The sequence below is a fragment of the Fusarium odoratissimum genome, assembly GCF_000260195.1.
Source record: "Fusarium odoratissimum NRRL 54006 unplaced genomic scaffold supercont1.15, whole genome shotgun sequence".
Classification (NCBI taxonomy): domain Eukaryota; kingdom Fungi; phylum Ascomycota; class Sordariomycetes; order Hypocreales; family Nectriaceae; genus Fusarium; species Fusarium odoratissimum.
Genome location: NW_022158701.1, coordinates 272,235 through 295,694, shown reverse-complemented (window position 1 = coordinate 295,694; position 23,460 = coordinate 272,235). Strand labels below are relative to the sequence as shown.

The 23,460-nt window shown below is 48.6% G+C and overlaps 9 protein-coding genes across 15 annotated transcripts; 4 read left to right on the top strand and 5 right to left on the bottom strand.

The window, feature by feature from the left end:
• Window positions 1–71: 71 nt before the first annotated feature.
• FOIG_09296 (AAT family amino acid transporter) lies at window positions 72–2,174 on the bottom strand. The gene is made up of 5 exons (XM_031209532.1): window positions 1,690–2,174; window positions 1,246–1,637; window positions 1,093–1,198; window positions 686–1,045; window positions 72–636 (listed from the first exon to the last, which is right to left on the bottom strand). Exons 1-5 carry the CDS (start codon window positions 2,010–2,012, stop codon window positions 231–233), a joined length of 1,587 nt encoding a protein of 528 aa, XP_031060619.1. The 5' UTR covers window positions 2,013–2,174; the 3' UTR covers window positions 72–230.
• A 1,527-nt stretch (window positions 2,175–3,701) lies between these two features.
• Window positions 3,702–5,281, top strand: FOIG_09295 (uncharacterized protein). Its single transcript, XM_031209531.1, has 2 exons — window positions 3,702–4,625; window positions 4,672–5,281. The coding sequence occupies exons 1-2, from the start codon at window positions 4,046–4,048 to the stop codon at window positions 4,986–4,988; spliced, it is 897 nt and encodes a 298-aa protein (XP_031060618.1). The 5' UTR covers window positions 3,702–4,045; the 3' UTR covers window positions 4,989–5,281.
• Window positions 5,047–7,985, bottom strand: FOIG_09294 (adenosinetriphosphatase). The gene has a single exon (XM_031209530.1). It carries the CDS (start codon window positions 7,899–7,901, stop codon window positions 5,277–5,279), a length of 2,625 nt encoding a protein of 874 aa, XP_031060617.1. The 5' UTR covers window positions 7,902–7,985; the 3' UTR covers window positions 5,047–5,276.
• Window positions 7,986–8,867: 882 nt separating this feature from the next.
• On the top strand, window positions 8,868–10,867 carry FOIG_09293 (uncharacterized protein). Its single transcript, XM_031209529.1, has 3 exons — window positions 8,868–9,161; window positions 9,214–9,302; window positions 9,355–10,867. The coding sequence occupies exons 1-3, from the start codon at window positions 9,084–9,086 to the stop codon at window positions 10,430–10,432; spliced, it is 1,245 nt and encodes a 414-aa protein (XP_031060616.1). The 5' UTR covers window positions 8,868–9,083; the 3' UTR covers window positions 10,433–10,867.
• A 93-nt stretch (window positions 10,868–10,960) lies between these two features.
• On the top strand, window positions 10,961–11,683 carry FOIG_09292 (uncharacterized protein). Its single transcript, XM_031209528.1, has one exon. It carries the CDS (start codon window positions 11,015–11,017, stop codon window positions 11,243–11,245), a length of 231 nt encoding a protein of 76 aa, XP_031060615.1. The 5' UTR covers window positions 10,961–11,014; the 3' UTR covers window positions 11,246–11,683.
• FOIG_09291 (uncharacterized protein) lies at window positions 11,531–16,436 on the bottom strand. 5 transcript variants are annotated; one of them, XM_031209526.1, is made up of 4 exons: window positions 13,258–16,436; window positions 12,830–13,207; window positions 12,412–12,777; window positions 11,531–12,345 (listed from the first exon to the last, which is right to left on the bottom strand). In XM_031209526.1, exons 1-2 carry the CDS (start codon window positions 15,045–15,047, stop codon window positions 13,195–13,197), a joined length of 1,803 nt encoding a protein of 600 aa, XP_031060613.1. In that variant the 5' UTR covers window positions 15,048–16,436; the 3' UTR covers window positions 11,531–12,345; window positions 12,412–12,777; window positions 12,830–13,194. The 5 variants fall into 5 exon arrangements, with proteins under 5 accessions (XP_031060613.1, XP_031060614.1, XP_031060611.1 ...); XM_031209527.1 differs by having other exon boundaries at window positions 12,458–12,777; XM_031209524.1 differs by having other exon boundaries at window positions 12,830–16,436.
• Window positions 16,437–16,708: 272 nt separating this feature from the next.
• On the bottom strand, window positions 16,709–19,359 carry FOIG_09290 (uncharacterized protein). 2 transcript variants are annotated; one of them, XM_031209521.1, is made up of 3 exons: window positions 18,239–18,633; window positions 17,602–18,189; window positions 16,930–17,555 (listed from the first exon to the last, which is right to left on the bottom strand). In XM_031209521.1, the coding sequence occupies exons 1-3, from the start codon at window positions 18,324–18,326 to the stop codon at window positions 17,101–17,103; spliced, it is 1,131 nt and encodes a 376-aa protein (XP_031060608.1). In that variant the 5' UTR covers window positions 18,327–18,633; the 3' UTR covers window positions 16,930–17,100. The 2 variants fall into 2 exon arrangements, with proteins under 2 accessions (XP_031060609.1, XP_031060608.1); XM_031209522.1 differs by having other exon boundaries at window positions 16,709–17,555; window positions 17,602–19,359.
• Window positions 19,360–20,138: 779 nt separating this feature from the next.
• Window positions 20,139–20,453, bottom strand: FOIG_09289 (uncharacterized protein). Its single transcript, XM_031209520.1, has one exon. The coding sequence runs from the start codon at window positions 20,403–20,405 to the stop codon at window positions 20,169–20,171; it is 237 nt and encodes a 78-aa protein (XP_031060607.1). The 5' UTR covers window positions 20,406–20,453; the 3' UTR covers window positions 20,139–20,168.
• Window positions 20,454–20,812: 359 nt separating this feature from the next.
• On the top strand, window positions 20,813–23,258 carry FOIG_09288 (mannan endo-1,6-alpha-mannosidase). Of its 2 annotated transcripts, XM_031209518.1 has the most exons (4): window positions 20,813–21,409; window positions 21,465–21,944; window positions 22,001–22,245; window positions 22,295–23,258. In XM_031209518.1, the coding sequence occupies exons 1-4, from the start codon at window positions 21,319–21,321 to the stop codon at window positions 22,859–22,861; spliced, it is 1,383 nt and encodes a 460-aa protein (XP_031060605.1). In that variant the 5' UTR covers window positions 20,813–21,318; the 3' UTR covers window positions 22,862–23,258. The 2 variants fall into 2 exon arrangements, with proteins under 2 accessions (XP_031060605.1, XP_031060606.1); XM_031209519.1 differs by having other exon boundaries at window positions 20,813–21,944.
• The last annotated feature ends 202 nt before the right edge of the window (window positions 23,259–23,460 follow it).

Sequence of the window (23,460 nt, the reverse complement as noted above, 5' to 3'; positions counted from 1 at the left end):
TGGAGCAATCTTTTGACTTCTCATCGAGACTAGGTCTCACCGTTTAACTATTGATTTGTTAATAAACATATTTCGCATATAATTAATTAGAGCTGAGATCGCGATGATCACGTTCATCATGCACTAATGCAGATCTATAAATCGCTAGATTGAAGAGACATCAAGAAGTTCATCAAATTGCAATGCATCATGGTATCCTAACAAATAATTGCAAATCATATCCCGCTATCTTAAAACAACCAAGTAACCACATTCTTAACCTTCGTCTTCCACCCTGTCTCCTCCGTAACCTTCTCCTCAATCGTATGAACATCCGTCTCAAGATCCATCTCGCTCAACCCCACGAACTTTGTCTTCTTGACAAGCTTCCACACCACAAACATGAGCAGCATGACGGGTAGCTCGATGTAAAAGCTGACAAAACTGACACCATCAAATTTGGGACTGAAACAACTCCAGCCTTGAACGAGAACGAGGAAGCTGTTGAGAATGACGCAGATCCAGGGGCCGTAGGGGTAGGTCCAGTTCTTGAAGGGTAGAAGATGGGTTTTGCCTTGTAGTGCGAGGGCTTGGCGGAAGCGGATTGATGTGATGCCGATGGAGATCCAGCTGAGCTGGTTCGATACACCGACGATACTGGAGATGTTAGCTATAATTGAGAATCACATGTAGGTGATTGACTTACTTCTGAAGCCAATTCCACAAATCTCCTGCTCCAATGAAACTCGAACCAAAGCAGAGACCAGCCACAAATCCTGTCACTAGGACAGCAACCCAAGGTACTCTGTTTCTGTTGAGTTTCCCAAGGACCTTGGGCGCATGACCCTCGATGGCAAGAGTGTACATCAATCTCACGCCAGCGAACAGTGCATGGTTGCCGGCGGAGAGAACACTGGTGAGAATAACGGCGTTGATGACACTTCCGGCAGCTTTGGCGCCCGTCATCTCAAAAACGATGGTGAAAGGAGATGTGCGAGTCTCCTTGGAGTTGAGATCGGGGTAGTTGTAAGGGACGTTGAGACCGATGAGAAGAATTGAGAGAAGGCTGGTTTTGTTAGTGAGATGAGTGAGAGTGAGTTGAGTGAGACGTACTAGAAGAGAATGATACGCCAAAAGACGTTCTTGACGACCTTGGGGAGGTTTCTCGTAGGATCCTTAGTCTCGCCAGCCGTGATGGCAATACTCTCAGTTCCACCATCTACACCCGTCAGTTTCATTCCAAAAGGGATCCCCACCACAACTTACAAGCAAAAGAAGCAGTGACAAAAACAGAGGCAAAGCCACCAATACCTCCAACAAAAGGCGTACCAGGGATATGCCAATATTTCCCACCGATATACTCTCCCGTCTCATTTCCACCGCAATTAACAACGATTCCCATGACGATGAAAACAACAATGGTGATGACTTTTAGCAGACTGAGCCAGTACTCTAGTTCACCATATGCTTTGACGGAAATAATGTTGACGCCGATGAGAACAACCCAGAAAATCAGACTGAGGGCCCAGCCGGGGAAGTTGTCGGTCCAGTACTGAAGAACGAGCTGGAGAGCGACGAGATCTGAAGCTGTGGATACAGCGTCGTTGAACCAGTAATTCCAAGTGAGAGCGAAGCCAAAAGCATCATCAACAAAACGTCTACCTCATTAGCCATAATCCCGCTTATAAGTATCTCACTAGGATAACTCACCCTGCAAAGGTACAAAAACTTCCAGCAACGGGTATAAACGCCGCCATCTCCCCCAAAGCCAACATGGTCGTAAACACGATAGCACCCACGATAGCATAGGCGATCAATATCGACGCTGGCCCACCCGTGGCAAGGGACTTTCCAGTGCCGAGAAAGAGACCTGTCCCGATCGTGCCGCCAATAGCAATCATCTGCACCTGGCGCGCTGAGAGCGAGCGCTGCAGCAGATCTTGCTGCGTGGGTCGCGGGACGTCGCTGTGCGGTAGATTCTCGACGTCATCGTCAGGAAATTTGCGATGTTCTTTTTCTGGCGAGAACTCCATTGTGAATGTTGTCTTAATCACAGTTGTGAAAGATGAGTGAAGACATGTATGTAAACTTGAAATCTATAGAGATATAAGTTTCATCTCTTGGAGAGATGTACTTGGATTCGAGATCCGCAAAAGACGAGGCACGAGGAATTGCGTGCTCAGAGGCAAACCCACTCTCCAATGTCAAAAGAGTTACAGTTACGTACGAGCAAAGTGTATTTGGGTGGTATTTCACTACTATCCCTTCCTTGATGAACCATGTCGATGGGATCTTCAGAGTGACAAACTTGAACCCGCTAAGGGAAGGTCGCTAAGTTTGTATCGAGCTAAGCACTAAAATTCTGTGGTAACGTCGCATGAACCCACATCGTAGCTGAATTCAGCCTGTTGATAGGAAGACCTGTTCTCAAACCGGTAGGTAATAACAATATACGATATCTATCTACAGTATATGCTCTTGACTTCTTGAATATTTCTACATATTCTCAAGCTCATGTCTGAGATGTCGCTGAACGGAAATACGGATATCAAGTCGCAAGTAGCCCGCCAAAAAGTCACTACGGCGATTTAGAGGGTCACTCTCGGCTCCGTCATGCCGGCGGTTTATACACAAGTTGGGTTACCTCGCCGATTTGCCAGAAAATCTCTGCTTATTGTCTGAAGGATTCCAACCCCATGGTTCAGTGGTATGTTCAAAGCAACCATCTGACATCTTCTATATAAACTTCAATGTCGCAATTCTTTTCTCAATGGCAACACTGCCCATGTCGACCTCTTGAACATATTGTAGGTTGAGAAGAAGTTGCAGAGCCTCTCGTGATGTTCGGCATCCGGATGGGTCGAGTCTAGTCTAGTCTGGCCAAGCCGGGAATTAACATCTGAGCCAAGAATCGCCAAGATCTCTTTTTTCGCTTTCGTCCTCTTCTAGAAGCTTGCTTGGTTTAATAAGCAGAAAGCAGCTCCGAGATCACGCAACTTATTCCCGTGTGATTGCCACTCTATCACTCCATGACTCTGCCTATATCGCCACTTAGTGACCCTCTCACTTATCAATGCTTTTGTTGTTGTAATCAACACTGAACATGTCGCCTCATAAATCATCATAACCGCTCTCACGGCCTTACCCACATACTTTTTGCTCGCATAAATAACATTTTTCTACAGACTGTTTATTCGCATGAACTTCATTTCCACATGGCATGACATCTTGTGATAGATTGAACTTATTATGGTCTTTTGCTTGGGCTAGACTTGTTTACTTTCTCTTATACCTAATCTCTACATGGCTTTGTATGGCCAACTGGGTATGCCAAGGCTCGAACACCTCAAAGTCCTAGAGGACTAGCACATAATACAGAAACAAAGTTTTGTCTTGTGCGATACAAGCTAGACTGAAACATGTGCTCGACTGAAAATGCGCCAAGAATGGTTGATTATATTCAGTCAATGCGCGTCTTTTGATGCGATGTGTTCTTACAGTTCATAGCTAGGCTGCATTCTAGCTCATCAACATATGACCCCGAGAATCTGCCTTATATGACTCTAGAGCCGAGCAATGGCCACATATCCGTATTTCAACGGACCTAGCTGTAGCGATCCGTCAAATGGGTCTTTGAATTTTTTGGCCTTGGCTGACCCGGTTGATCTCGTCGGTTGTCACAGGCTACAGGCTTCCAAATTACTTACACTGTGATCCTTCAAGGCTACCAAATTAACATCACAACCCAACCAAGTATCACTATTACCAATCTGTCCTCAATTCAGTAGTCTAGCATTACCTTGTATTAACCAGTACTCTGCCTTAACTTATAGTGAAAGCCTAGCTGTTACTGGCGTAGGACTTGTGGTGGCTGGATCTCCACACAGCCACTCCCTCCCATCCCAGCTCACAGGCAGCAACACCAACAACAAAACCACTAATATCTTGTCATAAAACTGTCCTTTTTAGGAAGATCTACTTAATAGGCATCAATGTTCCTCTTCTCAGAATAGCATTAATTTTATTTCTCATCCTCTCAAGATACCCCTGTTGCAGTGCTTATATAATGTTATCCAACCTCGCCTCAAAACTAGGCCTCACCTCCAAACCTGCATCTCAATCCTTCCTCAAACCACGCGACCCTTCCAAAAACATGCTCACCAAAGTAGACTACACATCAAACGACATTCCCATCCCCGATTCTTTCCTCTCTTCTCCGCCTGAAAAACCAATAACGACTCATCCCATCGACTTTGCAAACTCTCCTCTTCCTCAGTACGATGGCCACACCGCTATCGTGCTGGACAATGTCCTCTCACCAGAAGAATGCAAAGAACTTCTCTCCCTAGCTGAAGCGTCGGTTCCAAGGCCTGATGAGAGTGCGCCGGCTTGGAAACCTGCTTTGATAAGCGCTGGTCCTGGATGGGAGGCTCCGGCACCGGGGTATAGGGAGAGTGATAGGATCATATGGAATCAGCAGACTGTTGTTGATCGCCTATGGGAGCGATGCATGCTTTCTGAAGGGTTGCGGGAGCTTTTGGCTGTGGTGCCGCCGCAGCCTTATATGAAAGGTGGGAAATGGGTGTTTAGTCGGTTCAATGAGAGGATGAGGTTCTTGAAGTATTCACCAGGACAGTTCTTCAAACGTAAGTGTAACCACCTGCCTTCTTGTTCATAGCTAACATATTCCAGCCCACTGTGACGGTCCTTTCTACTATACTGAAGGCCCAGGCAAAGAGTTTGAGACTTTCTACACTGTTCATCTTTACCTCAATGACTCTGTTGAGAATGATCCAGCATCGGAACTTGAAGGTGGTGCAACTTCATTCCTTGACAGGAAGGGAGAGAAGAGAGTTGACGTAAACCCCAAAACTGGAAGTGTTCTCATCTTCCAACACAGAGGGCTTTTCCATGAAGGAGCAACGGTGCATAAGGGGGTCAAATACACCATGAGAACAGACATTCTCTACGAGTGGGTGCCTGATAAGGAAACGGAAGAAGCCAACTAAAGGAGGCAAGAAACCTAAGGACCTTCATCCTGAGTAATGAAAAGATTGAAGTGAGTTTAGGAGATTTAGGAACTTGATCCTAAGTAACAGATATATTTGTTAAAGTTTAGGAAAACTTGAGACCTGTATCCTAAGCAATGGGAATACTTAGGTAAATGTAGTAAATTTAGTACAAGTGAAGAGGGCTTTTGACTAATTATTCATTACTCGGGATGAAAATCCTAAGCTTTCATAAATGCTACCTAAACTTGTAAATTATATGACCAGAATGTACCGCCGTAATAACTATTAACGTTGCCTTTGTTTTGGCATCTTCTTCTCCTCCATCTCCTCAATATCCTTCTTTTTGTGAAAATGTGGTGCTAACTCGGTTAGCCACCTTGGCTCGATCGGCATAACACTACGCATATATTCCTTGGTCGTCTGCACAAGCTCAAAATAGACCACCATTTTCTCCGGCGGGTCAACGGACATCAGAACGCTGCTGGGGTGTATCCATACAGATGTGTTGTTTTTGACTGTTCTGTAGCCATCACCGCTTTTCTGCAGTCGTGCAGCGTTGGGGAAGAAGCCTGATGTGATGGCTCGTTTAATAGGGCGAAGGTTGGTGGCACCACACGTAGAGGGGGCAACTTCGACCCTTTCGCATAGCTTTTCCAGTTGATCGCGAACATCGCGTGCCCTTGTGAGAGAACGTTGTTGAAGGAAATTCTCCTTCGCCCAGATGGGGGAGAAGTCGCTGTCAACCCATTGGTTCCAAATATTGAGGAGCGTTATATGATCACCACCGTCCTTAATTGTGAATCGGTTTCGGGCGCTATCTGCGTGGATTTTCTTGTCCTTGGGTCGGAAGAACAGCGCGGAGGCTTCGCCAAGCATCGAAACGATAGATAGGACCTCCTCGACGCAGCCCTCCTTGTCGGCAGCTAACACCGCCTTGGCCAGCATAGGGTCTGTAGGAAATTCGGCCATTTGGCGGCCAATCTTGGTCAACTCTCCGCGATGATTCAACGCTTGCAAAGCGAATAACTGGTTCAGCGCGCCAATAAGAGCTTCTGTTGGCGGGGGATCCATGAACTCGAAGTCGAGGAGTTCGTTAATGCCCAGGGACTTCAGTTGAAGCACAACACCGTTCAGGTTTGTTCGCTGGATTTCTGGTGTAGTTGATTCGTCCATTTCGTTCATGTATGCAAACTTTGTATATAGACGGAAACACTTTCCTGGGCCAACACGACCGGCTCGACCACTTCGCTGGTTCGCGGAAGCTCTTGAGCAGGGAACAACAACGAGGTTCGACATGCCGGTGGCGGGATTGTAGACATTTTCCTTCACATAGCCTGGATCAATAACATAGACAATGCCGTCAATGGTCAAACTGGTTTCGGCAATGTTGGTAGCCAGCACTACCTTTCGGGCCCCATCTGGTGTGGGTTCAAAGATCTTGGATTGTAGTTCTGAGGGTAGATTTGCGTAAATTGGGCAGATGACAAGTTCCTTAATGCGGTTTCCGAGCTTTTTTGCTGTTTGGGAAATTTCGAGCTCAGCGGCTTCAATTTCGTCTTGACCTGTCAAGAAGATCAGAATATCACCCTGGGGTTGGGATGTATGGATCTGGAATGTTGTCGTGATGGCCGCAGCCAGGTAATTCGCTTCGGGAGCAGGTGTGTAGTAAATATCGACTGGATATCGTCGACCAGGAATATTGAAGATAGGTGCATCATCGAAATACTGTGCGAACCTCTCGGCGTTCATGGTAGCTGACGAAATCAGCAGCTTCAAATCAGGTCGCGATCTCGAGAGATCCTTGATTAATGACAGGAGGATATCGGTATGTACTGTGCGTTCGTGAGCTTCGTCGATCATCAGCGCTGAATAGCCTGAGAGCTCTGGGTCTGTCATGAATTCTCTTAACAACATTCCATCAGTCATATACTTGAGGATAGTCTTGTCGCTGGTGCAGTCTTCGAATCGAATCGTGTATCCGACCTCGTTACCGACTTTGACGCCAACTTCGTCGGCCACACGAGCTGCTACACTCATGGCGGCCACTCGCCGAGGTTGTGTACATCCCACTTTCATGCCGTTCTTGGTATAACCCGCCTCGTGGAGATATTGTGGTAGCTGAGTCGTCTTTCCACTACCAGTCTCTCCAACAATGACAAGAACTTGATACTGCTCCAGTGCAGCGAGGAATTCATCTCGATATTGGTAAATGGGCAAACTCTTTCGTGTCTCCTGTATTGATAGTACCTTCTTCTCGGCTGCGTCGATCTGCGCCAGCACGGCTTGTTGATCTTTGGTCAATGTTCGACCGTCGCCAGGGAGTTTGGCGTCCGATTTCCATTGAATATATTGTGATTCATCCATAACAAGATCGTAATCGTTGTTCTCTCGTTCAGCGCGCTGGATTTGCGCTTTCACCTTTGTCGTTTGTTCCCGTTCCCATTCTTCATGCTCAGTAACAAATTTCTCCCGCCCGAACTGGTCCTTTTCAACGTGTCGCTTATAGAGTGCCTCTTCCTTCTTCTTTCGATCAAGTCGTCCCTTCTCGGTAATGTAGTCCTCGGGCATGTAGTATCCATCTCGATGGTCGTCAATATTGAGTCGTTCTTCGGCCAGGCGCAGGATCTCTCTGTTCTTGGCAAATTCGGCCTTCTCCTTCTCCGAGAGTCGCACGCCGCTCTTCAACTCATCCGTCTCTTCTGCAACCTGCTTTCGCAAGAGAGCAAGTCGTTCGGCCTCTCTTTTCTTGAGGTATTCTTGTCGCGATCGTTCTCGAATATCAGGTAGCGCCGCCTTATTCCGTGCAGCAGTATCTTCGGTCTTCCTTTTTTTCGAGGGTTGCTTCGATGACTCCCCCTTCTCCTCTCCCGCCTCCTCCATCGGGAGAAAAGCATAGCGTTTGGCGCTCATGATGTGTTTGTTGTCGAGTTGAAGTGGAAATAGGTGGGTCTGGGAGCTTTAGAAGAAGTAGGTCACGTGACTCCTCGGAGCTTGAATCATTGTCAAAGACAGGATGGAAGGGGTCTTACCTTATACATATGCAGATACTTATTAAGTTTGGTTGCCTTGTTAGGTGCCTATGATATAATTGACGTGTTTGCTAGCTGGGGCTGTGACTGGTAATAACAGTGTAGTCTAAAGGTTCAAAAGTTACACTTAACTTACCTAACTTTTTTGCAGTTTAGGCACTTGATCCTAAGGGACAAAAGGGTTTAGGTAGATTACCAAGAACTTGTGATGGCTTTTGATGAGTTTATTTTGGCATTCTACATGAAGCTCTCGAGGGTTCTTGCCTCTTGAGGGGAGTCATGTATCTACGTAGACCTTGCTACCATGAATGCTTTAAGCAAAAGTTATTTCCTGTTTGCCCCCGGGCTTGTGGGGTGACCAAAGACTAAAGATCTCTGCCACCAAGAGTCGAGTCTCGCACTTTCACTGGTTGGAAGCAACAGGCAGCGAGCGAGGTCGATGGGGAGACATCAAAATCCAGTGTCCCTATAAACATTAGGCTAGATTTAGGACTCAGTTCATGAGTAACTTATTTGAATTTAGGTATCGCTGTGAAACTGGGAGTTTGCAGCCAGCCAAAAGGTTTTACCAAGTACTGGACAGACAGGGGCGAGTTTCTCAAGCTTACAAAGCCATGCTGGAAACTTTGACAGGTGAGTTATAGACCCATCACGGGATGATGCTCCTTGATCTCCATAAGTGAATGGCTCTTCTGAGTAAACTGTACCGTGAGGCTAAAGAGCTGGGTGTGACATTATACTTGACAACGGAGAAAGCATAATCCGACAGTGAGTCAAGCCTGACGACCAGTCATATGCTCTCGATAAGCGGCCACTTGGCAGGGGTTTACTGATAAGCTTGCTACTGTCCCAAAAAGTGTAGCACTTGATAACACGCTGGTGTTTCGAGGTTCAGGCGACTTTCTTTGTCCGTTCTCTATCGAGTCAACTCACCCTCCTTTTCCCTCGCAACACCTCGAGGTCTGTCCTTCTTTACCACTCAGGTCGGCAGATTGCTTATATAAAGTCTCTTTCCTTTTTTTTTTTTCTTTTTCTTTTTTATATTTGCAGGAAGAGAGACAAGATGTTATTCCATACAGCGGCCCTCGTGGTCCTTCTAGCTCTGGTCCAGCTAGCTGTATGCGCCCAAGACTATTACAAGGTACAACAATTCCCATATGCCCATAAACATGCAGATTCTAACAGTTGTGCAGGTTCTCGGTGTAGACAGGCAAGCAGGGAAGAAGGAATTAAAGCAAGCATATCGTCAATTGTCGAAGAAGTTCCATCCAGACAAGAATCCGTATGCCCCTCCATCCACCCTCTGCTTGATTTCTAATACTGACCTTTTCCAGTGGCGACGATACAGCACACGATAAGTTCGTCGAAGTTTCCGAAGCCTACGATGTCTTGAGCGATGAGGAAATGCGCAAAGTCTACGACCAATACGGCCACGAGGGTGTTCAACAGCGCCGCCAAGGAGGAGGTGGTGGTGGTGGTCATGATCCCTTCGATCTCTTCAGCCGCTTTTTCGGTGGTCACGGCCACTTCGGACGAGCATCTAGCGAACCCCGAGGACACAATGTCGAAGTCCGTGTCGAAATCTCCCTTCGCGACTTTTATAACGGCGCCACCACCGAGTTCTCCTGGCAGAAGCAACACATCTGTGAAGCTTGCGAAGGCACTGGAAGCGCAGATGGACAAGTTGATACCTGTCATACTTGTGGCGGTCATGGTGTACGCATCGTGAAGCGCCAGCTCGCTCCTGGAATGTTCCAGCAGTTTCAGCAAAGATGCGATGCTTGTGGCGGTAGGGGCAAGAACATCAAGCACAAGTGCAAGGTCTGCCAGGGTGAACGGGTTGAGAGGAAGGCGACGACTGTTCAACTCAACGTCCAGCGTGGAGCTGCTCGCGACTCCCGCGTTGTCTACGAGAACGAAGCTGATGAGAGTCCTGATTGGGTCCCTGGCGACTTGTTGGTGACATTATCTGAGAGGGCTCCATCATATGACAATAATCCCGATAAGGCCGATGGCGCATTCTTCCGTCGCAAGGGTAATGATCTGTACTGGACCGAGGTTCTCTCTCTTCGGGAAGCCTGGATGGGCGGCTGGACTCGCAACCTCACTCATCTCGATAACCACGTCGTGCGGTTAAGTCGACCCCGCGGTAAGGTCATCCAGCCCGGCCATGTCGAGACTGTGGCTGGAGAGGGTATGCCCATCTGGCACGAGGATGGCGACAGCGTGTACCACAAGACCGAGTTCGGAAACCTATACGTCGAGTACGCAGTCGTACTGCCCGATCAGATGGACTCCAACATGGAAAGCGATTTCTGGAGCCTCTGGGAGAAGTGGCGACTCAAGAGCGGCGTCGATCTACATAAAGACAGCGGACGACCAGAGCCAGCGCACACTAGAGACGAGTTATAATGAGTAAAAGGTGATCGGCGTCGAGGATGAGGAGTTAGTTGTATGATTTATAAGAAGGGGGCTATATATATTAGTGTCGATACGAAAGGATACCAATGGCATGTTTCAGAATATTATAGACGTTATGGAAATGTGTTTTAAAGTATCGGTTACAAGATGCTTAAGGGTCTGTTGGGGTAAGATCCAGGAACCGGAACAAAACCTCCAGTAAATGACGGCGGTAATGACGTGCCCCACAGAATGTAACATCGACTTACAAGGAAACACCCAGAACAATCCAACAATCTCACAGAAGTCAAAACCTCATATCATACAATCACATACCGAAAAGAACCAATCCTCCAATCAACTATATCTTGAAGCTTAAGCGAAACTTCTACAACATCCTTGTTCTAACTAATGTGGCTTAGACCTCTCCATAAATGAAGCCATCACAGCCTAACAGCAGCGCCCATCAGATAACTATATAAATCTCAATGCGATCAATCACATCTCGCCTTTTTCTTCTTTTTCCTCTCTTTCCCTTTCCCTTTTTTCCTTCTTCTCTCCTTGACAATCATGACAGTGACCACTCCTTAGAACATGTCAAGTTCAGACTCAACCACCACCACAAACACTCCTGCAGACAGCACCCCCAGCACGTCGACTCCAGACGTGATAGAAGTTCCCCGCTCAGACCTTGTCACAGTTAAAGACACGGACTATCACACGGACAAGTATCTTATCCTCTGCGGAAAATGTGGCGGCGTCTTGAACGTCGCTAAATACAGCTGCATGTGCGAGCATGGTTCTGATGTTGCTCGCGCTGCTTGATTGGTTTATAACATTTCCATGTCTGCCAAAGACAGTCACAAGAAGCGAGATGCATATGCATACGATACTCTCAAAACAAGATGCCTGTCTCATCAATCATTCGTCCCAGTTCGAGCGAGGTAATACAAAGGATCGAGCTTCAGCTCTCCAACAAACTCCACTCTAAATAATACATCAAAAACTCACACTTCAGTCACAAGCAATACTTAACCAACATTGCTATTCAGCTGCAGTGCGGCTCCGTTATCACGTCTTCTTATAAATCATCACCTTTCGCAAGGCATATAGAGGGTTACAATTTGGAAAGGTTAGCGACAAACAAAACATAGACGGAATGGGGACATCATATAAAAGGACATCAAACCGTGTTTCTCTATATCGGCCGTAATGTATAATAGTCATAACATCATATCATAAAGCTCAACTGGAAAAGCAGACCATTAATCATATCCACCCAATGAAATCATTCCCAAAATCACAGTCGTCAAGTCGTTAATCTCTGTGTCTCCTTCTGCGTCTTCTTCTTTCGTGACCCCCGTCTTCAATAGCCTCTCGTTGCTCTGGTTCTTGTAGTCCTCCAAGAATGTTTCCAATTAGGCCAAGCCATCCGCCTTTACCTTCAAGTGCTCCAGTGACACCACGAACGAGCTGATCCACGGCTTGGCTGTCTGTTCCAGCTACTTGCCAAGCACCTTTGATGTCCCAATCATCCCGATGTCTGGGTTTGTACTGAAAATCACCTTGTCTGCGTGTCCAACCACGGCTCCTACTCGATCGTCCATCCAGGGGCCTACCCTGTCTGTCAAATCGGTCAGGTAGTTCTTCGACAGACTCATCCGAGCTGGAGTCATCATCTCGATGACGGCGTCTCTGTCCAAAGTAGTCATCCATTTCCATAGCAGGAGGAGTAGACTTCGAACGTGGCCTTGCAGGTACAAGACCTTGAAGTAGGTCATGAGCCTCCTGCTCCTGTCTCTCCTTTTCTTCTTTGGCTGCTGTTTCCTCACGGTGTCGCCTCATTGTCATAGAGCTCTTCGGTGACAAAGGGCCAAACACTACCGACTTGGCCGGTTGGCCCTCATCAGACGAGTCTAGACTATCTGTTGTAGAGTCAGCTTCCGTTTCTTCTCCTGTGCCAACAACCCTCCCAGCACGGTCGGACGCACCCTCATCAAGGCCTCTTGAGCCAAGGTTGTGGACAGGATTACTCACATTGTCAGGCGCTCTTGGACCGCCAGCCGGTGGAGGTCCCGGAGGTCCAGGAGGGGGCGGTGGTGGCCCAGGAGGTCCTGGCGGTGGGTAGTTGGCGGGTCCTGTCGAAAGTCCTCGAGGAGGTCCAGGAGGTGGCGGAGGGTAGCCCGTGTAGTCTTGAGGAACGTACGGCTGGAAGTCAGAAGAGCGATCCGGAATATTGGTGTAAGGGTTTCCAGGTGGAGGAGTAGGATCCATAGGATAAGGTGGGAAGCCAGCGCCACCAGAAGCCATGGGTGGTGAGCGTGAGCGAGGGCGACGATCATCATAGTCGTCAAATCCTATTTCATAGTGGTCAGTCAACACAGTCACGGTCACTCAAGGACTGCTCACGTTTCCTGGAACGACTTCGGGATCGGGATCGCGAAGGAGATCTGGTAGCTCGACCACGACGGTCTCGCTCATCTTCTCGCTCGCGTTCTCGTTCAAGTTCGAGTCGTCGTTCCCTAGAGCGCTGCTCTCTCTTCTCCCTGTCCTTCTTATCCTTGTATTCCTTGATACCAAGGGCTGCAGCTCCTGCGGCTGCGGCGGCCCCGAGTCGGCTTCTGCTGCGTTTACGGTTATTGTCGGATCCTGCAGACGACGCGGATCGACTACGGTCGCGTCGTCTACGGCGTCGACGTCTTGCCTCCGCTTCGGATTCGTAGCCTCGCGACGTTGAGGCTAGCGGTTGCGTCGCGAGGGGATCGGTGCCGTATTCAACTACGGGGCCTAGCTCAGGATCAGTCCCGCGCTCTGAACGAATGGATCTGGCCTTGGACCTGCTCCTGCTCCGGCTTCTCGAGGGGCCTCGGCGGTAGTACTCATCATCGCTGCTACTGTCACTGCCATCCTTCTTTTCCTTGCGCTTCTTCCAAACGTGGTGCGCAGCCTTGGCTGCGACAGCTGCACCAGCAATCTCGGCACCGCGGCGAAGTCTAGACTTGCTGCGGCTCCTTGATCGGCTGCGGCTGCGCGAGCTGCTTGACCTACTACTGCTGCGGCCTCGAGATGACTTGGACCTATTGCGAATGTGCTTGGCAATACCTGCAGCAGCAACAGTTCCCAGAGCTGCCTTGGCTGCCGTCGACAAACTACGACGACGGCTGCCGCGGCTAGTGCTCTTTGTCGTCGTGGTTTTTCGAATGATGGATCGCGAACGAGAGCGCGAGTAGTCATCAGAGTAATAACCACGACGACGGCTTCTGCCTCGAATCGCCTCCTCCTTTTCAATCTTATTGGACTGGTAGTATTTAGCGGCACCAGCAGCAGCTAGAGCAACAGCAGCGATTCCGAGACCCTGCTTTAGTCGAGAGGAGCGGTCGGGAGACTCATCGTCGCCATGCCAGCGATCGCCATAAGCGCTACGAGCTCGGCGCAAAGCCTCAGTGCCAAGAGCGCCAAGAGCAGCTCCAGCAATGACCTTGCGGCCGCGGTTTTCGGGCAGCTCACCGTAGCTGTCGCGGCGACTGTTGAGAAGAGCTGTGACACCCGCGCCCGCGAGAGCGCCCTCGGCCAGGTGTCGCTTGTGGTGGGGACTTTCGCTGCCCTCGCGGCGACGAATAACCTTGCGTCGGACGTAATAATCATCGTCATCACTGTGATAGCCGTGGTCACGACGTCTGCGGTCATATCGCTCAATGGCGTAGTCACGGTCTCCACGGGAGTCGCGGTGCTCGTGGCGATAGTAGTACTCCTCCTCCGAAGGGCGATGTCGGTGCTCGTGTCGGTGCTCCCGATGCTCCCTCCTGACTACAACCTGTTGTCTTTCAGGCTCTCTCTCACGAATGACAACTACACCAGGCTGCTGTTGCTGGCGAGGAGAAACGATAACTGGAGCCGGGGGAGGAGCTTCTTGAACAATGATCTTTTGTGGTTCAGGCGCGCGCTGTCGAATGATGACGGGAGCTGGAGGAGGCGGTGGGTCGTAAGGGGTGTAGTATTCCGTCTCCTTGCGGTATCGCTCAACGTCGCATCCATGGGTGTCGTCGATATGTTCCTCAACACGCTTCTCAACGCGGTATTCGCCGTTATCTCGGCGTTCAGTCCTGACCATTTGGTTCTCAACCTTGACATCATCGTCGAACAAAGCGTCAAAGCGAGATCGTCGGTCCCAGTCACGCTCAACTTCCTTGGTCTCTACGAAAGCTGGCGCACGAGATCGATCTCCAACCTGAGAAGGCGCAGGCATTGGCATAGGCGGGGGCGGAGGAGGATAAGTCTCTCGTTCAGTCTCCTTTTCGTAAACGTAGCTTCGGGGAGCCGTGTCTCGGCCACGGTCCTCGTGAAAACTAGCATGAGACGGAGCTCCTTCAAAAGCAGAGCGAGGGCGATCCGGGACGAAAGAGCGCCGGTCGTGTTCAGCTAAGTCGCCAGAGGAGCGACCATAACGGGAGAAATGGGAACGTCCATCATCAAATTCGGAACCTCGTTCGAAGCGATCAGACCTGCTTGGTGCGACCTTGTATCGTCTGATTGTGGTTTTACGATAGCGCTCGTCGTCTGAAGAGCCATCGTCTCGCTCCCAGTCCCTCTCACGATAGACGCGAGACTCTCTGTAGACGTCACCCATCGCGGGGTGTCACAGGTGGGGTATAGGGCTGTGCGATAAAGTTATGAGGATCCAAAAGAGGGAATGTCGTCAAAAATGGAAGTAAATCCAAAGGTTTAGTATAGAAAACGCCTAACGAGAAATCAACAGCGAAATCTAGGTTTGTTGTTTGTATGTTTGTATGAGGAAGAAGGGGACGGGAGAGAAGTGGTCTGGTGGAGGGGGAAAAGCTGGGAAGTAACCAAGATGAGCTATGACGGAACCTGCTGAGAGAGAAGAAAGGAACTGGGTACCCGGAATGAATGGCTGGGCTTTGATTCTGATTCATCCAGGCGCAGTTAGCGTGGGCATGGGCATGGGCATGGACATCAGTGCCCAGCTCCAGCGTGTGAGTGTGCGTGGAGCCCTTAAACTTCAATGGACGGCTTTTCTGACAGGGGTTGGAAAAGAAAGCCTGCTGTGGCTATGATGGAAGATGATGCTGCTTGTGCAGTGGAGCATGGCACGGGATTGGGCGAGATATCGTGATGGGTGGCAGAAGGTCTCTTGTTCTGCCCGGCTGATGCTGGGCGTTCTGAGACCGAAGCCAATCAGGCCTTTAGTAGAGTCAACTTCAATGCAACCTCAGATAGAATCTGTAGTCTTGGGGAGAAGAGAATGGTTCTTTTCTGGGTTATCTCGGGCAGTTTCTTGAAACTTGAAAGGCTCAACTGTCAGGGATCATTTATGCCCGAAATACGATTCCAAGATCCACAGACGATATCAAGAATATCGAGTCCATCCAGTCCAGTCGAGCTGGGCACAGAGCCTCACCAAACGCATTTACTCAAAATGCAAACAAGCATCCAATATCTAGTACCCAATAGTCGTCGAATATACTCTTTGTCCCGTCTCTTTCAACCCTTGTTACACCAAACGGTTCATGTAAACGCCCGTCTCCAGTTAAACAGACCCAGGCCTATCCCGCCTCGTCTCTCGTCTCAATTAAAACCCCAACAAACTTGAAAAGTCAAAAGACAAAGACCAAACTCGCATGGGGTTACCCTCCATCTCGGGATCTAAGGAGCCCCCCTCAAACCAAGGCCCAGTTCTTCATCGACAGGGACATTTCCTAGAACTCGAGGAATGAAAAGAATGAGGCGACGAAGCTTTCCATTTCCTTACCTAGAGACTGGACGTGCCGAACCGTGAACCTTGGTCGATCTCGTGCGAATCAATATGCTTGAGCATGCATCATCATGAACAAGTCCAGGTCTCCACTCGGACTGAGCTGTCGCTGGTGTCGTCATAGGCTTTTAATGGAAGAACCCCACCTCTTAAAACCCTTGACCCATCAACGATCAACATCTTGGTTCTTATTCTTACCAGCGGAGTCACCTCACCTCAGCCAAGGTCCATCCCATTATTAACAGTAATAAAAAAAAACCATAAAAAACAAATCATCAGGAGAGACATTTCCAGAGTCATCAGGCTCCGCTTTTCAAGGTCAATTGATTACGCGGTCTCTTGAGGTTTGAGTCACCAGACTCTCTTTCTCAAGACCACATGCACAATCAGATGCTGACAGCCTTATTCCACGCACTACCGTCGTCGAGAAGGGTCTCCGTCTGATGGGCTTTTCCGTAGTTCCGTGGTGTTCTCATGACTGGAATGTTCCATGCTTCTGCCTTTTCCCATATCAGCATGGCGGCGTTTTCAATACGACAGTCTTATGAGATCGGGCAAAAGCACAACTCCAGGGATGGAGAATACAAGGATTGGTTCTTTGTTGTAGAGAAGAGGCGTTTGGCTTTGCGCTCTTTTAAGCCACATTCAATAATGCATCCTTGCTTCGAGCAGACGAATTATCACCGAGTGCTTTACAGGGTAGTCAAACTGAACATCTTGGCAAATTCACAAACATTGGCTACTGGTTTATGCAAATTTGTTATCAATTCTCTTATGCTAAACCCGAATTCCCATGTTTTAACCTAAACTCCATAAATCAGTTGTGTATAACCCCAAGCCATAACTCCTTCTGCTTGGCTCTGTATCAGCGCTGTATGCTACATGCTTGTACTCCTTATCCATCCATCTACTGATCAAAGCCCTCCTTGGTTCCCAAAACACCAACACCACCGTTACTGCGTCGTCGTCGACCGATCACATCGTGGATCCAATCGCTGATTGTGAAACCCCAGTGTCCAGCAACGAGAACACCACTCATGATGTTGATGACCTTGACCAACAGGCTAATGATGCCGTCGCGGCTCTCGTGAACGGTCAACAGGATTGGCTCGATATCGTACTTGAAGAAAATACCAGGGATATATCGCTCGTCGACCGCCTTACTCTGCTCGGTAACGGCATATTGGTTGGTAAGGATGGACTTTGAGTTGACGCTGTACACAGTAGGCACAACAGAGAGGTAGTATTGAAACTTGTGGAAGTTGTCGGGAGCTGTGTTGACGGTGCCGTCGAGAGGGTTGACCAGCGACGGGTAGAATGGGCCGTATGAAAGCTCCGAAATGATGTGCGAGAAGTTGAACTCTGTGACTGGTTAGCACACGATATGGACTACAATTCGCGAACTTACTGCTGTGGTCGAGATGCTCGCCGTTACCCCGATAACCATGGCCTCGCGCAGTGATATGGAAATCACCCTGCACCTTGTTCAAGTCCAAACTTCCATAGATACGACAGCTGTCGGCATTGCCCCTGAACTTGGGTGTCTTTGCCCACTTGGCCCTCTTCTTGCCAAGCGCAACAATATCGTGAACGTGCTCCTCGCCGAAACCCTCATCTTCATATCCCAACTCGTTATATCCAGAGCCAGTGTTGACGCGGCCTTGGCTATCCCGCCCGAGCTTGTGCATGCCCTTGTTGTCGACCCATTGACTCCAGAGTGTCCTATCAGCCTTGAGACGCTTAGCAGCTAGGATATGATCGCCAGACGCATCCTGGACATTAACATGGATATCGTCGCAGTTCATCTTCACCACGATGTCCATGTTGATCTGAAGCTCTCGCGAAACACCAGCCTCGACCTCGAAGTTGTGAGACTCTGCGCCGCGCCACCAGCGACCGAGTTCGCCCCAGATGAGGACAAGTGAGATGATAGACACGGCGACTGTCCATTTTCCACCTCCCGATGTTCGTTGGATGTATTGCGGCTTCGATTTGGCTGTCAAAAGTTAGCGCGCACATAAAGCCAGCAGCAATGAGAGACATACGGAATGCATCGAAAGCGCTGACCAAGCTTCCCTCCTTAGGACCAAACCTGTCCTCGTCATAATCTGACTTTTCCATTCCGTTCATCATTGTTGCAAAAGTCTTCTAGTCCCGCTAGCTCGAATATATACAATGAAAGCTGTTTCGATGTTGTGACGTCGCGAAATCGGTCCCGTCGCAAATTATGGTCGAGAGCCACTTGATCAACAGCAAATGCGCAAAGGTATTTGAGCCTATTGCCGCATGCCTCGGTGAAATAACGGTCGAAGGACTGGAAACCAATTGAAACCGGTTTCAGTGGTCTTGAGGGATTCGTTCGAGAGTCGACCGGGAATTTGTTGTCTCGATGTCGTCGCTTCGTTGCGCTGACAGCCGCAATCAGAAAGGACAGCTATCTGTAACTAAACTCATCCCCCTGAAGCAGCGTCGTCAGGGTCCAGTCGCTGATTGGTGGGCAAGGCCAAGATGGGATAAAGTGTCGCCGAACCGAGCTTGTTCCTGAACCAATGTCGGCTTTAAAGCGGATTTACTCGAGTAGCGGTTCCACTACAAGCACAAATGGCGACACCACTGCGTCTATTCGAAGCCTCCTCGCTTGAGATCGTCAGTTCTCATGATAACATATGATACTAGTGATCACCTATCATGAGGCTGGTAGAAGATAGCTTTGAGACATCAGCTAGGATAACGGCTGCACCGAGCATCATGATAGACCGCACCTGGATTTCGTGAATTCACGTATGAAATTTCAAACGAACAAACCAGATATTAGCCTGGGACTCATACTCGAGAATTGATATTTTCTTCGAAGTTACCATAAGATTGTGTCTAAACAACTTTGGATTAGGGGCATGGTGGCTGTTCCGGTTGAACAGATATTTCTCTTGTCAATGCTTGTCACGCATTATTGCTATGGTCGGAACGGAGACCAGTCCTTGAACTTGGCATGAATTGACTTCAGATGATACTGGCATTTATTTACTTCAAGATGATTCAACTGCAGATATCGTGCAACATGTGGAAGTGTCTATCGAAGGTACGTTTTCGGACGACGGGCTCATGATGTGTCAATCAGAGGAAGTGTAAGTCGTACCAAATTGGCCTTCGAATTAATGGAGCCAGCTGTCATAGTTAATTAATTCTTGGGTATTTCAAAGAACATATTGTGAGACTGCATGCAGCTCAATCATAGGCAAATACTGGACAGAGTCACAACTCACAAGCGCTTACACAATGACTATCTTCCTCAGTCATTTGTAAAAAGAAAGGCCGTACTTGAAACTGTAAGAAGTTATCAGTTTAACAGGGAATATCTAATATCTCGGAATAAAGCTCATATTTATGCTGTACTTCGTAAGAAATTGCTCAAAGGTTGGACGGCACTGTCTTGACTCTTGTGAGTATTTGGAATAGTTTAGACATACTCGAAGATTCGAATATTCAAATACAATACTGATCCTGTTTGAGGAACATTGATCATTTAATTGTCCCATTTACGACAAAACTTATAAAGTGCAGAGGAATAATGTGATAGAGATTTCAGGGGCGAAAACGCCGTAATGGTTTGTCACGACCATCATGTGTATCAATGCAAAGAGGTAAAGCATTCCAAGAAGCATCACTAACATAAACCTACTCGGTCCGACTGTATCTCGACAAAGTCGATCATCTCAGCACTGTTGAATGAATACTGGGTCCATCATCCATTTTCTGGGGGATTTTCGAGGGCAGAGTTGGTTCGGACCAATTCCCCACCATCTCGATCCTCCGAGATAAAGTAAATGGAGAATATGGAGAAGTAAATGGGTCGAGCGTTGGTGTGCATGGATGTCGATTGTTTAAATCAATCTCACATGTTTAGATATCTATGGTTTCAACTGTAATTGAAGCCTGTTAAACCCGATCAACGGGAATACGAATCACGTGCTCTCCCTACCTGTAGTCAATCATCTCGGCGCCGAGACGGGAGACCACGCGAACGACAACGGGACAAGGTAAACTTGGCATCTGGGCATCTTGGCATACCAGACCCTGGGTCGCGAATCGGTAAAGTGTGCCGATAAGCGCCTTGGCATTGAACAAAGATATCGACGACATGTTTTGTGTTTGAAGCATTAACGACACCGAAAGCGCGCTCAAGAATAAGGAAAATAGCATGGAGATGGGCATTTAGGAGAGGCAAATAATGATCAATTAGGTTTCCGGCAGAAGCGAAAGAAATGGGTGAATCGGGGGGAATAACCTTGCAGGGCGGACTTCTCCATTCAGGCAAGGCACAGTACGGCAGCGGCAAGTCTGGATTCCTGGCGTCGTACGTTGGTTGTAATGCAGACCATTCTTTGCAACGGCGTAAACCTTCCAGAACCCAACGGTCATCTCTGTCGACTGTTGGATGTAATAACTGAGGACATACGGAGTACAGTAACCGTATACTGCAGAGTAGGAAGAGGATATACGACCAAGCATCTGTACTGTAGCTGCAGTGCAAGATCAAAACAAGAATGAACCACCAACTCAAACCATTCCCCAACCCCTGATCACTTCGTATCAATGCGTAATCATGCTGCCCCCTCCATCGCAGCAAAAATAGGTACCTGACGCCGCTAATGTGACGGTTCCCGGGTCTCGCTCACTCCGTTTGAGCCACTCAACAGCTCGTGTCACCCTCCTTCTTCGCGATCCACCGTCAATCTCATTGGTTCTAGCCTATGTTTCTCCCTCCCTCTCTCGCTCCCTTTTAATTGCATTGCGCGCTTCTGCATGTACCTCACCTTGCGGCAAGTACCTATTCCCACCTACTAACGCACGCATTAACCCCCGTCACCCGTTTCCATTTCTTTTCCTTGGCACTTTGACTTCTTCAACAACATCGATTCATCGCAGACTTTACGTCGACCGTTTGTCCTTTTAATCGGTCAGATCGACTCACACTCTTTGACTGCTCAGTCAGTTTACGATAAATCTCACAGATTTATCGATATTTCGACGAAGCCCTCGCTGGGCGCGTCTATCGCTCGTTCCCGTCGATTTCCATCGCTCGCTCTCAACCTCGCTCGCTTCATTTCACTCGCATTCGCCCACGATGAAGTCCATTTTTTCAACCGGCGCCGTTGCGCTTTTGGCCTCAACGGGTTTCGTTAACGCCCAGTCGCCTTATAGCATTGCATCCACAGGTGCGGTCCCCCAACGGTTTGCTCGGAGGTAAACAGACATTAACTTTAGCAACAGCCGACATCAAGAAGTCAGCCAAGCAACTCGCCGCTGACTTGATCACATACTACCACGGAAACGACCCTGGCGGTATTCCTGGTATTCTGCCTGGTCCTCCTCCCAATGGTGACTACTACTGGTGGGAAGGTGGTGCTATGTGGGGGACGTATATGGATTACTGGAAGTGCACCGGCGATTCTACCTACAACAAATTGGTGATGCAGGCCATGCAGTTCCAAGTCGGCGATGATCAGGACTACCAACCCGCCAATGTTACTCTGTCCCTCGGAAACGACGATCAAGGTTTCTGGGGAATGTCTGCCATGTTGGCTGCTGAGCTGGACTTCCCCAACCCTGCCTCAGACCAGCCTGGATGGCTTGCCCTCGCTCAGGCCGTTTTCAACACTCAGGCCAATCCTGATCGACATGACAGCACTTGCAACGGTGGTCTTCGATGGCAAATTCCTCGAACTAACAACGGTTACGATTACAAGAACAGTCAGCGCCCCTCTTGAGATATTTACCTTGATCGACTCTGTACTAACTTCTAAAAGGTATTGCTAACGGATGCTTCTTCAACTTGGGTGCCCGACTTGCTCGCTACACTGGCAACAAGACCTATTCCGACTGGGCTGAGAAGACCTGGGACTGGATGGAGGGCGTCGGTTTCCTTGACCCTACCACTTATAAGATTTATGACGGTGCTCATGTCGGAACTAACTGTACCGATATCAACAAGGCTCAGTTCTCTTATAACTCTGGTGTCTTCCTCCAAGGCGCTGCTTTCATGTACAACCATGTAAGTCGGCCTAAACATGATACTAATGACAATTCACTGACTTCTTCAGACCAATGGTGAGCAGAAATGGAAGGACCGTGTAAGCAAATTGGTCGACGCTACTATCAGCAACTTCTTCCCCAAGGATATCGCTGTGGAGATTGCCTGCGAGAACCACGGCACCTGCACCACCGATATGTACTCATTCAAGGGCTACGTCCACCGTTGGATGTCTCAGGCAACACATCTCGCTCCCTTTATCAAGCCAAAGATTCTTCCTGTTCTCCAGACATCAACCGAAGCTGCCATCAAGCAATGTACTGGAGGAGACACAAAGCGTGTGTGCGGCTTTAAGTGGGCCAGCGGTGTCTATGATGGCAAGACAGGTGCCGGTCAGCAGATGAACGTCCTTGCTGCCGTTTCGTCTCTGCTCATGGAGAACACACCTCCTCCTGTCACGGCCAAGACTGGAGGTACCTCCAAGGGTAACCCCAACGCCGGCAATGTCGGAGACGGCAAGATTGATAGGACCTACAAGCCTTTGACCACTGCAGACAGGGCTGGTGCTGGTATCATCACTTTCTTGGTTCTGTCCTTCGCATGCGGCATCTTCGGCTGGATGAGCATGGGCAAATAGATGATCTTTCTCGATTTCTGAATATGCCGAAAGACGAAGTCCGGCATGCACAATTGTGCTTCTTTTGCAGCCTTGTATTTGGAATCTGAAGAAATGATCTTTGGGGCGTTGGATGGAGTATACTCGACCTAAATAGCCTGGTAGGCTGGATATCTATTCTCTAAATGTTATAATGTTTTACCATTTACTCTGTGCCTTGCAACTAGTGAGAACATTCGCACAATTCTACTAGTGTTCAGAGGCCCAAACACTTGCTATATAACTAGCGACCGACACAAGCACATCAATAACATGGTTTGATTGACCGAATTGAGCATTTACTGGATTGTTAATGGATTTTCGTCATGACCACGCGGCTCTAATTTGAGAAACTGGGTCATAGAATCGATATCACAGCACAACAGAGTTTGACAAAAGTCGGTATGTTTTGCACCGTGCTTGCGCAGATCCTGATAATCTCCATAGAATATCTCGCTTCTGGATACTCGGCAATTTGATCACTGCTATGAAACGGAGGCGGTATGAGAATATGACTTGATGCTTTAACGGTCACCTCGAAACGTCAATGGTTCGGGCTTGGTATGATTGGTGATGGGGTT